This window comes from Sapajus apella, unplaced genomic scaffold (assembly GCF_009761245.1).
Source record: "Sapajus apella isolate SASKATOON/1434 unplaced genomic scaffold, GSC_monkey_1.0 scaffold38, whole genome shotgun sequence".
NCBI classification, from domain to species: domain Eukaryota; kingdom Metazoa; phylum Chordata; class Mammalia; order Primates; family Cebidae; genus Sapajus; species Sapajus apella.
The window spans coordinates 1,399,233-1,412,863 of NW_022436978.1; the positions used below are offsets into that span (position 1 = coordinate 1,399,233).

Sequence of the window (13,631 nt, forward strand, 5' to 3'; positions counted from 1 at the left end):
GCTAGTTATCGCCTGGCAGTGGAGGGGGGCAGGTGGAAGCATGGTCTCCTATTCCCAAGTGAGGGGGTGTGGCCTTGGGGACTCTCACATACTGAAAGAATATCTTGAATTCAGCCTAAGTGGTCTCTCTGTTATCAGGACACTCTGGTTAATGCAGGAAAGAAGACTCTGGCAGCTTCTGCCAGGGAGCCATGAATCTTGTGGCGACTTGCAATCGAGGCCAAACCAACTCTTTCTAAGCTGGGGGATGGGGTCAGTCCTTGAGGCCCACTGGACCCGGGTTGGGGTTTGCTCTTCGCTGGGGAAGGTAACTTGACCCTGAGGACTTTGCTGCTCCAGGAGGGGATGGGAGTGAGAGGGGATCATATCCGAGTCCAGAGGGAAACAGCCATCCAACCAGGTCCCTCACTATACAGGCTTTGTCTGAGCTGAGGGTGGTCACAGAGGGGCTTAGGGGCATTTGTCAGGAGTCCGGGGGGCCACGGACAGCTGTAGAGGTGTGAGGCATACCTCATATTAAGGTGGGATCGGAGTGGAGGGTCAGGGAAGGCTTCTTGAAGGCATTAGAGCCTTGAAGGATCAGGTCAAGTGGACAAGCGTGGTTGGGTCAGGGCATTCCAAGAGGCCAGCATGGAGTGAGCTGTGGTTGGTGCATAGGCAAAACCGAATCGATCGACGCACTCTTTTCTCCTTCTCTCAGGTCTGATTCCACCTGCTGCTCTTTCACTGATCAGTGTTGGATAAATCCGCCCTTAGCCTTTTTTTTTTTTTTTTTTTTTTTTTTTTGCTGGCTCCCTACCCACTAGGCAAGTTGCCCGGAAGGATAAGGGCGGGGCGGGGCGGGGAGGGCTCTCCCATAACAACCCAGCATTGATTGGCTTCCAGGACCTCTCATTCTTTCATTCTCGTCCTTGGATTGGCCGCGAGACATTTATCCACTCGCTTTAGGCCTGCGCGTTGCAAGACGGGAGAAAAGGGGGGGCGTCCGCAGGCAAGATGGAGCCGACTGTGGCCGGTGTGGGCCGGCTAGAGGAAGAGGCACTGCGGCGAAAGGAACGGCTGAAGGCCCTACGGGAGAAAACCGGGCGCAAGGTGAGAAATGCGGAGTGAAGGTCGTAGTTGAGGCGGCCAGAATTCGGGATCCGGGTCGGGTTTGAGAAGAGCAGGGCCTAATAGGGAAAGACAGCTGCCGAAGGCGCGCATGCGCAGGCGCTTACGCATGCGCAGGCGCTTACGCATGCGCGAGAAGACGGCGTCCGCCCACGAAGTCGGGCTGGTGGGCGTGGTACTCCTCTGTTGCTGGTGCGGTAGTCGCGCATGCGCTGTGGTGGGTAAGGCAGTGGTCAGCGACCCGCAGTCCACTGACTCCTGCTTCCCGAGTGTTGCTCGTGTAGGTGTCCAGGGCCGCTTGTACATTTAGAAGCTTGTTGGGTTAGGCGTGATTTGTTCCGTTTATGGCCAAGTTGGCCTTTAACCCCCACGTTCGATTCTGAGTCTGACAGACTCCTCTGTCCGGCAGCACGCCTTGGACAGGACAGCAAATGACAGCAGTGGATACACAGCAGGAATCGTTGTGTGCAAAAATCGAAAAGAGGCCGGGCGCAGTGGCTCATGCCTGTAATCCCAGTACTTTGGGAGGCCGAGGCTGGCGGATCACTTGAGGTTAGTAGTTCCAGACCAGCCTGGGCAACATGGCCAAACCCCGTCTCTACTAAAAATACAAAAATTAGCTGGGTGTGGTGGTGCACGCCTGTAATCCCAGCTTCTGGGAAGGCTATGGCAGGAGAATCGCTTCAGCCCAGGAGGCAGGGGTGTAGTGAGTCGAGATCGCGCCACTTCACTCTAGCCTGGACGACAGAGCAACTCCGTCTCAAAAACAAAACAAAACAAAACTTAAAGAAAGGTCTATTTCTAAGTAGGGAGGGCCTTAGAAATTGGGAACGAGGGCCGGGCGAGGTGGCTCACACCTGTAATCCCAGCGCTTTGGGAGGCCGAGGCGAGTGGATCATTTGAGGTCAGGAGTTCCAGACCAGCCTGGTCAACATGGGGAAACCCTGTCCCTACTCCAGATACAAAAATTAGCCAGGTGTGGTGGCAGGCACCTGTAATCCCAGCTACTTGAGAGGTTGAGGCAGGAGAATGGCTCGAACAGGAGGCAGAGGTTACAGTGAGCCAAGATCGTTCCAGTGCACTCCAGCCTAGGTGACAGGGTGAGACTTGGTCTCAAAAAAAAAAAAAAGAAAAGAAAAAAGGCAGGGGTGGGGGTGGGGAAGAGGAGAGCCTTAGTGTAGTTCTTTTTTTGGGGATGGGACTACTAGCCTATTAGTTACCATATTCGGAAGCATTTTTCCTTGCTCTGGTTTAACACCAAATGCAAAGTTCCATTTCTACTCTGTTCATCTTCCCAATGTCATGGAGAGGAAGAAGAATTCTGAAGATGACTTACCTGTGTGCAAACTGTAAATTGCTTTTTTACTTGGACTTGGGACACACTGCTTCATTTCCCTGAGCCTGGGTTTATTCATGTCTCCAGTGGGGAATGACAGTCCCTACACATTCATTCTCACTGTTATTGTGAGATCTAATGGGATAATCTGTGTGAAAGGGCTCTAGAGACCACAGAGGGCCGAAGTTGTTGGTTCTGTTGTTGGATGCGTGAAAACTGTGTCCTTCAGTGTATGAAGTACAAAGAATGTTAAATTTATAGACCTGTCAGAGATGGGGGGGCACTTCCCACTTTCCAACTTAAAGCAGGCTGGGCAGCCTGACCCCTGTTTTCCTTACTGCATGGCAGTCTGGTGTCCTGTATGAAAGTGAAAAGGGAAGTAATAGAGAGTGAAAGCTGGCTAGAGTGGCTTCTGCTTTTGTTGGCCGCCTGTTGAACATATCAGACAGTTATCCCCTAAATTGCCTGTCCCAGAGAAGCTCAAGCCTCAGCCTTTCAAACAATGGCTAGTCCATCTGAGCTGTTTGCTTGGATTTAGGGCTCAGGTTATTGGGGCTGGATTTGAGGTTGCAATGCAAAGGACAAAATAGCATCCATGGAGCCCATTGCCATGGGAAGAATGTGCCAGATCATCAGGAGAACAGGCCTTTAAAACCAGATTCTCGGTGGACTGGAAATATGGCCTGATTGTTATTTTTTTCTGTGTTTTAAAATTGTGGGAAAATAAACATACAATTTACTATTTTAACCATTTTAAATGTATAATTTAGTGGCATTAAGTACATTCTCTGTGTCTGTAACCATCACCACAATCTATTTCCAGAACATTTTCATCATCCCAAACTCTGTACCCATTAAACAATAACTCTCCATTCCCCCTTTCCCCAGCCCCTGGCCATGACTGTTTTACTGCCTGTCTCTGAATTTGACTACTCTAGATACCTCATATAATCAGATCATACAGTATTTGTCCTTCTGTGACTGGTGTATTTCACTTAGCATGTCTTCACACACTTCATCCATGCTGTGTCATGTGTCAGAATCTCAGTCCTTTTTAAGGGTTAATATTCCATTGTATATACCATGTTTTGTTTAGTTGAGTTGCTTCTACATTTTGCCTGTTGTGAATAATGCTGCTATAAACAGGGGTGTACAGATACCTGTTTGAGTGTCTGCTTTGAATTCTTTTGGGTATATAGCCAGAAGTGGAATTACTGGATTATATGGTAATTCTTTTTTTTTTTTTTTTTTTTTTTTTTTTGAGACAGTCTCGCTATGTCGCCCAGGCTGGAATGCAATGGCACAATCTTGGCTTACTGCAACCTCCATCTCCGAGTAGCTGGGATTACAGGAGCCTGCCACCCACCCAGCTAGTTTTTTTGTATTTTTAGTAAAGACGGGGTTTCACCAGGTTGGCCAGCCTGGTCTCGAACTCCAGACCTCAGGTGATCCACCTGCCTCGACCTCCCACGTCCAACTTTTTTTTTTTTTTTGAAACAGAGTTTTGCTCTTGTTGGCCAGGCTGGAGTGCAGTGGCACAATCTTGGCTCACTGTAACCTCCATTTCCCAGGTTCAAGTGATTCTCCTGCCTCAGCCTCCTCAGTAGCTGGGGTTACAGATGCATGCCACCATGCTCAACTAATTTTTGCATTGTTAGCAGAGACCAGGTTTTACCATGTTATCCAGGCTAGTCTTGAATTCCTGACATCAGGTGATCTCCTCGCCTCGGCTTCCCAAAGTGCTGGGATTGACAGGCATGAGCCACTGCGCCCAGCTGCTAAATTTTGTATTTTAGTAGAGGTGGGGTTTCACCACATTGGTCAGGCTGGTCTCCAACTCCTGACCTCAGGTGATCCACCCACCTTGGCCTCCCAAAGTGCTGGGAATACAGGTGTGAACCACCACTCCTCGCCCCCCCTACCTTTTTAAATTACATTTGAGTGATGTCAGGTGAGGAGAAGGGAGATCAGTCTCAAATCTGTCTTTCCGTCAAACTAAAACTGGGGAGTTTATATAGCGGGGAGAGGAATGTAACTATGTGTAGGGAAAACAGCTGGGTGATATCATAATTCTATGTTTAGCTATTTGAGGAAACACCATACTGTCTTCAGCAGTGGCTTTACCCAGCAGCAGTGTGCAAGGCTTCCGGTTGTCACATTCCCAGCAGCAGTGTGCAAGGCTTCCAGTTTTTCCACATCCTCCCCAACACTTGTTATTTTCTTTTAAAAAAAAAAATAGACAGGGGTCTCACTGTGTTGCTCCAGGCTGGTCTTGAACCCCTGGGTTCAAGTGATCCTCCTGCCATGGACTCCCAAAGTGCTAGGATTACAGGTGTGAGCCACCAAAGTCCAGCCATCTTCTTTTTTGGTTTTTGTTTTTAATTATAGCCATTCTAATGGGTGTGAAGTGGTATCCCATTGTGGTTTTGATTTGCATTTCCCTAATGATGAGTGATGTTGAACATCCTTTCCTATGCTTGTTTGCCATTTGTGTATATATATATATTTTCTTTGAATAAGCATCCAGGTTTTCTTTGCCCATATTTTTATTGGGTTCTTTTTCTTGTTATTGAATTGTCATTGCATTGTTCATATATTCTGGATATTAAATCATTATTAGAGATGAGATTAGTGCTATTTTTTTCCCATTTTCTGGATTATCTTTTCACTTTCTTAGTAGTGTCTTTTTTTTTAAATTAATTTTTTGTAAAGATGGGGTCTCACTGTGTTTCCCAGGCTGGTCTCAAACTCCTGGCCTCAAGCAGCTCTCCCTCTTTGGCCTCCCAAAATATTAGGATTACAGACGTGAACTACTGCACCTGGTGGGTAGTGTCATTTGATGCACAAAAGTTTTAAAATTTTGATGAAGTTCAATTTATCTGTTTTTGAGTTTGTTGCATATACTTTTGGTGTCATATTTAATCCCTACAGTTCTTGAGTGATTTGTTTAATAAGGTACATGCCTGGGGACAAGATAGTTAGGAGTCTAAACTTTGAGTTGATTTTCTAGCCTGTGGGCCTTTCTGCCAGACCTTTGAAGTGGGAGTCTGGGGAGGAAGTGTGACTGCCTGCTGTGGCCAGATAAGACCTCATGAGTCTCCTCCCTCAGAGAGGAAGTGGCTTCACATTTTTAGTTCAGGCTTCTGATGTGACAACAGACTCCTGGATTGAGCACCTTCTCTGCCTGCACCTGCCAGTGGAGAGCGCCTGTTTGCCCTGTGGGGATGGCAACTTACTGGTTTCCTAGCACTCAGTGGCAGGTGCTTCATTGAGTTCTTACTGTGTGCATGGTTTTGCTGGAGGCCTTAGGAATTTCAGGCCTGGAGTTGGTTTTCCTCACGGTTTTATCTTTCTTCCTTACTCTAACCAGACTATAAACTCATAATTTAGTGATGTTATGACAAATCAGAGTCCTGAGATTGTGGCAAATGGAGAGAGGCAAGATTAGGAGTTGCAGTGTTTCCATATATTATTCTGTATAAAGCTCTCTTGTAGTCATGCAGCTGTAGTTTTACAAAGACTTCCTGGTCAGCCCACCTGATGCCACTTATTAGTGAGGGGAGGTGGGCAAGAGGCTGAGAGGAGCTGGGATGTTCAAGGTTGTGGAAGGGAAGTAATGTCTCCTGGCTTCCAGCCCATGCAAGAGCGCCTGGAGGAAGGGGATTCTACAGAGCAACAGCACCGCCTGAAGCAGCATCTTGTAGATAAGCCACTCCCAGTTGACAGGTGGAAGGACAGTATTGCTGGGATTCATTTTCTGGGAAAGCCAGGCAGAGCCTGGGGAAGCTTCATGGGAAGACAGCATGGAACTTGAGCTGAGCCATGGAGGGTGGGGAAGGGGGAGAAGGGCATCAAGGTAGCTGGTAAGGAGAGTGTTCCTGGGAAGCATTTCAGAGGTGAGAACATTCAGGCGCATAGAGGTGAGGGTGGAGATGCCCCAGGAAGTTTGACAGCAAGCACTTGGCAGTGACTGGGGCAGGGGTACAGTCTGAAAATGCTGGACTGGGGTACTCTGGTAGCCAAGTTTTGCAAGAGCCAGGATTTCCAACAGGGATGGTAGCCAGCCTGGGCACACTTTTCTGTATTGTATTTGAACCTCATTTCCTGATGCTCATCCAGAAGTTCCAGGCTGGGTGGGTAGGTGAACCGTTCAAGGCTGTGTGGATGAAGTTCTGTGGCATCTCTTCACAGTGCTGTTCAGCAGGGCAGTGTGAGGCCACAGTCCTCTTTTGACCTTTTTCTTCCTCAGCAGCCAAATGGAGGCTCTCTAAAGGTGATTAACTTGGCACAAACATCTGCCCCTTGGCTGTCAGCTTTTCTGAGCATTTGCCCTGAATTGGGTTGTCTCTTGCTGCTCCGAGACAGGGAGACTGGCTGGCTGGCTGGCTGATCAGCCCTTGGGGCTGAGGTCTGACTGTCAAGTTGCAGGTTCCAGGCAACTAGCAATTCCTGGTCATTACCTGGCTCTAGAGGTGAGAGCAGCAGCATTGTGCAGTAGAACTTGGTACAGTGACAAGTGTTCTCTAATCTGCACTGTCTCGTACTGTAGCCACGGGCCACCTGTGGCTTTGCAAACCCTTCAGATGTGGCTGCTGGCCAGGCACGGTGGCTCATGCTTGTTATCCAGTGTCCAGTCTTTTGGCTTCCCTGGGCCACATTGGAAGAAGAATTGTCTTGGGCCACACATAATATATACTAACACTAATGCTAGCTGATGAGCTAAAAAGAAAACTCAATGTTTTAAGAAAGTGTACGAATTTATGTTGGGCTGCATTTGAAGCGGTCCTGGGCTGTGGGTTGGACAAGCTTGCTATAATCCCAGCATTTTGGGAGGTGGAGGCAAGGGCAATCACTTGAGTCCAGGAGTTTGAGGCCAGCCTGGGCAACGTGGCAAATTTCCATCTCCACAAAAAATACAGAAAATTGACCTGGAGTGGTGTTGCACGCCTGTAGTTCCAGCTACTCAGGAGACTGAGGTGAGAGGGTCGCCTCAGCTTGGTCGTGGTGGAGGTTGCAGTGAGCTGAGATCACATCACTGCACTCCATCTGGGTGACAGTGTGAGACCCTATCTCAAAAAAAAGAAATGTGGCTACTGTGACATTTAATTTTAGTCAGTTTACATTTAAACAGCCACACGTGACTCCTAATTACCTAATGGACAGTGCATCTCTGGAGGACTTGCTCCCTTCAGCCTGAAACCATGTCTCTGTGGGGCGAAGTGGTTCACGCCTGTAATCCTAGCACTTTGGGAGGCCGAGGTGGGCGGATCACTTGAGGTTAGGAGTTCGATACCAGCCTGGCCAACTTGTCGAAACCCCATCTCTACTAAAAATACAAAAAATTAGCTGGATGTGGTGGCAGGCACCTGCAGTCTCACCTGCTCGGGAGGCTGAGACAGAAGATTTGCTTGAACCCAGGAGATGGAGGTTGCAGTGAGCTGAGATTGCACTACTGCACTCCAGCCTGGGTGATGAGAGCGAAACTCCGTCTCAAAAAGAAAAGAAAGAAACCATGTCTCTACCTGAGCTCCAGTTGTTGAGAGCTAAGGGGCAGGAGGAAACCCAGATGAGATCAGATCAGCCTTGGGAGCCCAAAGCTGGGCAGCGGGCTTGGAAGTTGGCCATCTTCATGGCTAGTATCTCCAGCAGATGCTGATTTGGGACCTTCTGTTGTACGTACCCTGTGGAGTTAAGTGCTGTTGATTCGGAGTCATATAGTTGTGATTTACACACTCAAGAAATGGGCAGTGCAGGCCAGGCACGGTGGTGACTTATTCTTGTAATCCCAACACTTTGGGAGGCCAAGGTGGCAGATGGCTTGAGCTCAGGAGTTCAGCACCAGACTGGGCAACATAACAAGATCTTGTCTCTATTAAAAATAAACAAAAGTAGCTGTCGTGGTGGCCCGCACCTGCAGTCCCAGCTATTCGGGAGGCTGAGGTGGGAGGATTAAAAAACAGAAATAAAGAAATGCACAGTGCAGAGATTGGGAGCAATGCCAAGATGTCATGCACTAGTACTCTCTGACTTAGGGGTACTAGGGAGGGTCCCTGGCTAGGTTGGGGGAGGGTAAAAGAGGGAACCAGAGGGAGGGGCTGGCAAGTCTTGCTGGAGAAAGAGAGGGAGTAGGTGAGAGCCCAGTGTGCTGGGTGAGAAGTCAGACTTGTCCATGTCCTGATCATGCCTCAGGAAGTTGCCTGTATCCCCATTCCACATGGCCACATCCCCAGGCCAGCAGCCTGGTTGCAAAGTCAGCCAGGGCGATCGATCACTGTCTCCTGTGTTGACAGCCTTTGGCAGGTTGGCACTTATAACATTCGTGTGGCAATTTTGGCAGAATCATGTTCCCTCCCTAAAGCAGGACTTTGAAGCAGGGTATTGTTTCCTCCCTGTCTGATAGACCAGGAAACCCTGGGTTGAAAGAATGTTTCTCAATCACGCTTTGAGTTGTTGTAGACCCTAGATTGTCCCTTAGACCTTCTATCCCTCGACACGACACCTGTCACCCCCAGGTGCTTGAGAATAAGTATCCTTGGAAAGGAGCCTCCACCCATTACACATGTAAACTGCAACCAGGCTGCCAGGTGGAGGCCGAGGGGTGGAGTGGAGAGAATAGGCTTTGGAGACAGATCTGATTTAAACCTCTGCTCCATTAATCACATCTATGGAACTCAGGTCTGGAAAAATCTGAGCCTTTCTTGAGATGAGCCTCTCTCTCAGAACCTCGAGCAGGATACCGCTTCTGAACTCATCAGTAGCTAGGAGAACAGAGAAAGATGCTGTGAAGTGTCTGGCTCAAGATCTTGTACAAAGACCTTTTATAAACGTGGATGGCTGTCCTTTCTTCCTTACCCTGTTGTAAGTGGGGACATCCAGGTGGTCCTCCAGTCCTTTCCACTGGGTGACAGTGGGTGGAACTGGCCCTGGTTCCAGTGAAAGCAAAGAGGTCCTTCTCCTGCACCCTGGCTTTACTCATCCTAGCCCTAATGTTTTGAAGGTAGAGTTTTAGCGCAAAGTGTTAGATTAGAAGAAAATGGATTTGCAGAGCCACAGCCAAGGTGGAGTGTGAGTGCCTGTTCCTCCTAAGGACTGACCTTTTCTACCTAAGCTCTCAGACTCCAAGGTTGTGGAGGCAGTGAGAGGGAGAATCTTCTGTGTGGGAGAGTTGGGGTTCCCAACGTGCCAGCGTTTCCTTCTGAGGGCCTCAACATGTTCATGTATGAAATGATGGTGTTGGATAAATCAGAGTTTCTCAGACCTACCTGTTCGTCAGGTTGTCTTGAGAGACAATTTTTAATCCTTTTCTGTGGCCCTCCCTCAGACCTATTGTGGTCCTGGTATACAGCCTAGAAATTCATGCATTCTTAAAGTTCCCCAGGTGATTCTGATGCATTTTTCTGGACATCTCTGCTAGACTGAGGCAAGATCTTAGTCTCAGGGTGAGGGGCACCATCGGAGGCCTGAGCAAAGCAGACATACCCTGCCCTGCCCTTGGCTGACTGTGTGGAGGTAGGAGGTGGCTGCAGGAGCCCAGGTGTGAGGCAGTCCACACAGACAGGGTTCTCGAGATGGTGAAGTACAGGGAGAGTGGCTTTGAAGGGGAAAGCAAGAGTCTGGCTTTGGCCACTTTAAGCCAGAGATGACTGTTAGACATGGAAGTGAAGAGAGACGAAAGCAGTCTGGACTGGAAACAGATACAGGAGGTCAAGCCCTGGGGCTAGACGAGGCCCTCTGGTGACAGAGCTTAGACAGCTAAGAGGGAGGATTGGGAGTTCAGTCTGTGCCCTGAGGCTTGCCCTGCAGGTATTTAGCTGGAGTTGGGAGAATCCAAGGAAACTTGGTTGGGTGGAGCGGGGTGGAGGCAGCCGGGCTGAGAGAAGCCAGATGAAGACGGGATGGGTTTTGGCAAGACAAGGTCATAGGCAAGCTTGGTCCAGCTGTGTCAAGGGTGTGTGTGGGAGGGGAAGGTGCCAGTGGAGTCCAGGCCAGCTGGGTTGAGGTGCAGCATGCTAGCCACAGTCTCCCTGTGATTTGAGCCTCCTTTCCACTGCTTGAAGGCCTCACTGGACCCCAGCCAGGACATCTACCCCGCCTCTCAGGAGGGTAGCGCCAGGCTGAGGCAGTGTCCTTGTAGCCTTGCTCTCTGAGCTCACCTGGAGTTTGGATGCTGACAGCCTTCTTGCTACTGCCCAGGTCTTCAGATTGCCGTTCTAGCCCCCTTTTTTTTTCTCTCTCTACCCCCTACCCCCGCCCTGTTGTCCAGGCTAGGGTACAGTGCTCAAGTGATTCTTCTGCCTCAGCCACCTGAGTAGCTGGGATTATAGGTGCGTGCCACCATGCCCGACTGATTTTTGTATTTTTAGTAGAGATGAGGTTTTACCATGTTGCCAGGCCGGTCTCAAACTCCTGGCATCAAGTGGTCTCCCTGCTTTGGCCTCCCAAAGTGTTGGGATTGTAGGCATGAGCCACTGCTCCCAGCCTTCCCCTGCCCCCCCCTTTTTTTTTTCAACCTGGGAGCAAAGGTTCAAGTTGCTCTAAATGTGTACTCCCCCTGGCACCATTCCTTTCTGTCCCTGAACATAGGCTCTGAGGGCTGCACTGCCGCTCCTGCAATATGACCACTACTTCTGAGTCAGGCTGTTTCTCTCCTGATTCCCTGTTCTCTGGACAGGTTGCTTTGTCCACCTGGCTCTGCCATGCTGTACACCTTTAGATGTGTAGATAGATAAGTCTCTTCACATTCTCCTTCAGCTGGAAGATGGCCACAGTAACTCCTGCCTCCCAGGATAAGGGTTAAGTGAGATGGTGTGTGCAGAGGGAGCTGAGAGGTGGGAAGTGTGATGTGTGGATTTATTCTTTCTCCTACACTCTTATTTTACCCTGGCGAGGGCCCCTTGAACTTGCACCTGAGACAGCACCAATGCGGAGAGGTAAGGGACCTTCCATAGTCACACAGGGCCAATCCCTGGTCCTCTGAAGACGGGCCCCAGGGAGCCCACTGTCTCCTGGCTGAGTTTGGGGGTGCTCTTCCTCTGGGGTGGAATTGGTGCTACCCCTACCCCTTGGAGCTGTGCAGGGAGGCGCTCTGCAGTGAGCTACGGGGAAGAGAATGGGACCTCTATTCAGCTTGGTCTGAGATGCTGGGGAGAAGCACCTGGCCTGGGTGAAGGGCGAGCCTCTCTCTGACTTTCCCTTGGAGGGCAGGGTTTCCATTGAGGCAGATGGGTGGCTATTCGGGATCCTTCATGGTGTAGCTCACCTGTGGTGGCAGAAGCACACTCCATGTAGCAGAAGAGGCACTAGACAGCCACAAGACAAGGTTCCTCTTTCTTGCTCGGTGGCACACTTGTTCCACCACAGTCTCCCCTTGGGTTGACTTCTGTGGTATGACAAGGTGTAGCTGGTACTCCCCAGCCTTCACTGATGGGGGCAGGGAATTAGAAAGCAAAGGAATCTTGAAATTCAGACCGGTTTTTAATCTTTCTGTTAGCTTTTGCAACAAAAGAATTTGTATGGCCTTGATAATGAATCCCTGTTTTTTTCTTCCGTCTCCAGGAGCCAGCAGGGGGTGAATGGGGTATTCCCTCTCATTGTCCAAGTAGCTGTCTTTTGGGTATGCTTGGGAGTCCTTAGTCTTCTCTTTGGAGCACTTTTTCCTTATGGTCCTCTTGACTGAGTTAGTTTCCTCTAGATTTTAATGATTTTATTTTTGGTTTCTAAATGGGCTTAAATTTTTAACGATTCCATAGTGGCATTAAAAATCCTTTTAATTAAGCATACAAACTATACCGAGAGAAAAGTACACAGATCAGCTCAGTGATTTTCATAAGGCGAACAGGCCCATGTCATTAATCACTCAGATCAAAAAACTTGATAACAGGGCCGGGTGTGGTGCCTCAGGCCTGTAATCCCAGCACTTTGGGAGGTCGATGTAGGTGGATCCCAAGGTCAGGAGTTGGAGACCTGCCTGGCCAATATGGTGAAACCCCGTCTGTACTAAAAAAAACAAAAACAAAAAACTACAGCTGGACGTGGTGGCAGGTGCCTATAGTCCTAGCTACTTGAGAGGCTGAGGCAGGAGAATTGCTTGAATCCGGGAGGTGGAGGTTGCAGTGAGCTGAGATTGCGCCATTGCACTCCAACCTGGGCGACAGAGCAAGACATCGTCTCAAACAACAACAAAAAAAGTGATAACATCCCAGAATCCCCTCCCAGGTGCTCACTCCAAGGGGAACCACTCTGGACTTCTAACACAAGAAGTTGCCTTCCTTCCTTTTGAACCTTATATAAATGGAATTAAACAGTACATAGTTTTCTGTATCTAGCCTCTTTCATTCGTCATGTTTGTCAGTTGTTAGGTGTGGAATGAGTGCATTCTTATTTCTGTATAGTATTCCATTGTTTGAATAGACCATATTTTATCCATTCTCTGGATTTTCAGGCTGGAATGATTATGGACTGTGCTGCCATTCCCAGCCTTGTACATGTGTTGGTGAACATATGTACACATCTGTTGGCTCTGTGCCTAAGGGTGGAATTGCTAGGCCATAGGCTATATATGGGACAGATACTGTCAAACACTTACAAAATGGCTCTACCGTTGTGTACTCTGACCAGCCCTGTATGGAGGTTCCTCTCTAATACTTGGTGTGGTTAGTCTTTTTTCATGTTAGCCATACTGGTGAAGGTATAATGGTATCTTTTTGTGGTTTAAATTTGTGTTTCCTACCTAATGATGTTGCATATCTTTTCATATGTTTATGCAAAGTGTCTGTTCATGTCTTTTGCCTCTTCTTCTTTTTATTCAGTTGCCTGTTTTTTCTGTTGATTTCTAGGAATTCCTTATGTGTCCTTTGTTCTGTGTATGTGTTGTGACTGTTTATTCTCCCTGACTTGGCTTTGACTTTTCAGGCTTTTACAATTTAATTTTTTTTTTTTTTTTTTTTGAGATGGAGTTTCGCTCTTGTTGCCCAGCCTGGAGTGCAATGGCACAATCTTAGCTCACTGCAACCTCCACCTCCCATGTTCAAGTGATTCTTTTGCCTCAGCCTCCCGAGTAGCGGGGATTACAGTTGCCCGCCACCATGGCTGGCTAATTTTTGTATTTTTAGTAGAGATGGGGTTTCACCATGTTGGCCAGGCTGGTCTTGAACTTCTGCCCTTAGGTGATTCACCCACCTCGGCC

The 13,631-nt window shown here is 48.7% G+C and overlaps 1 protein-coding gene across 2 annotated transcripts in view; it reads left to right on the forward strand.

Annotated features, from left to right (window-relative positions):
* Positions 1–890: 890 nt before the first annotated feature.
* The window catches only part of CCDC12 (coiled-coil domain containing 12), a 54,789-nt gene continuing 42,048 nt past the window's right edge, over positions 891–13,631 (forward strand). For both annotated transcript variants that reach the window (XR_004275056.1, XM_032297978.1), the window contains exon 1: positions 891–1,092. Coding sequence is in view for 1 of the 2 variants with exons in the window: in XM_032297978.1 (XP_032153869.1) it covers positions 997–1,092 (96 nt within the window). In the remaining variant the exon portion in view is untranslated. The remainder of the gene's footprint in view (positions 1,093–13,631) is intronic.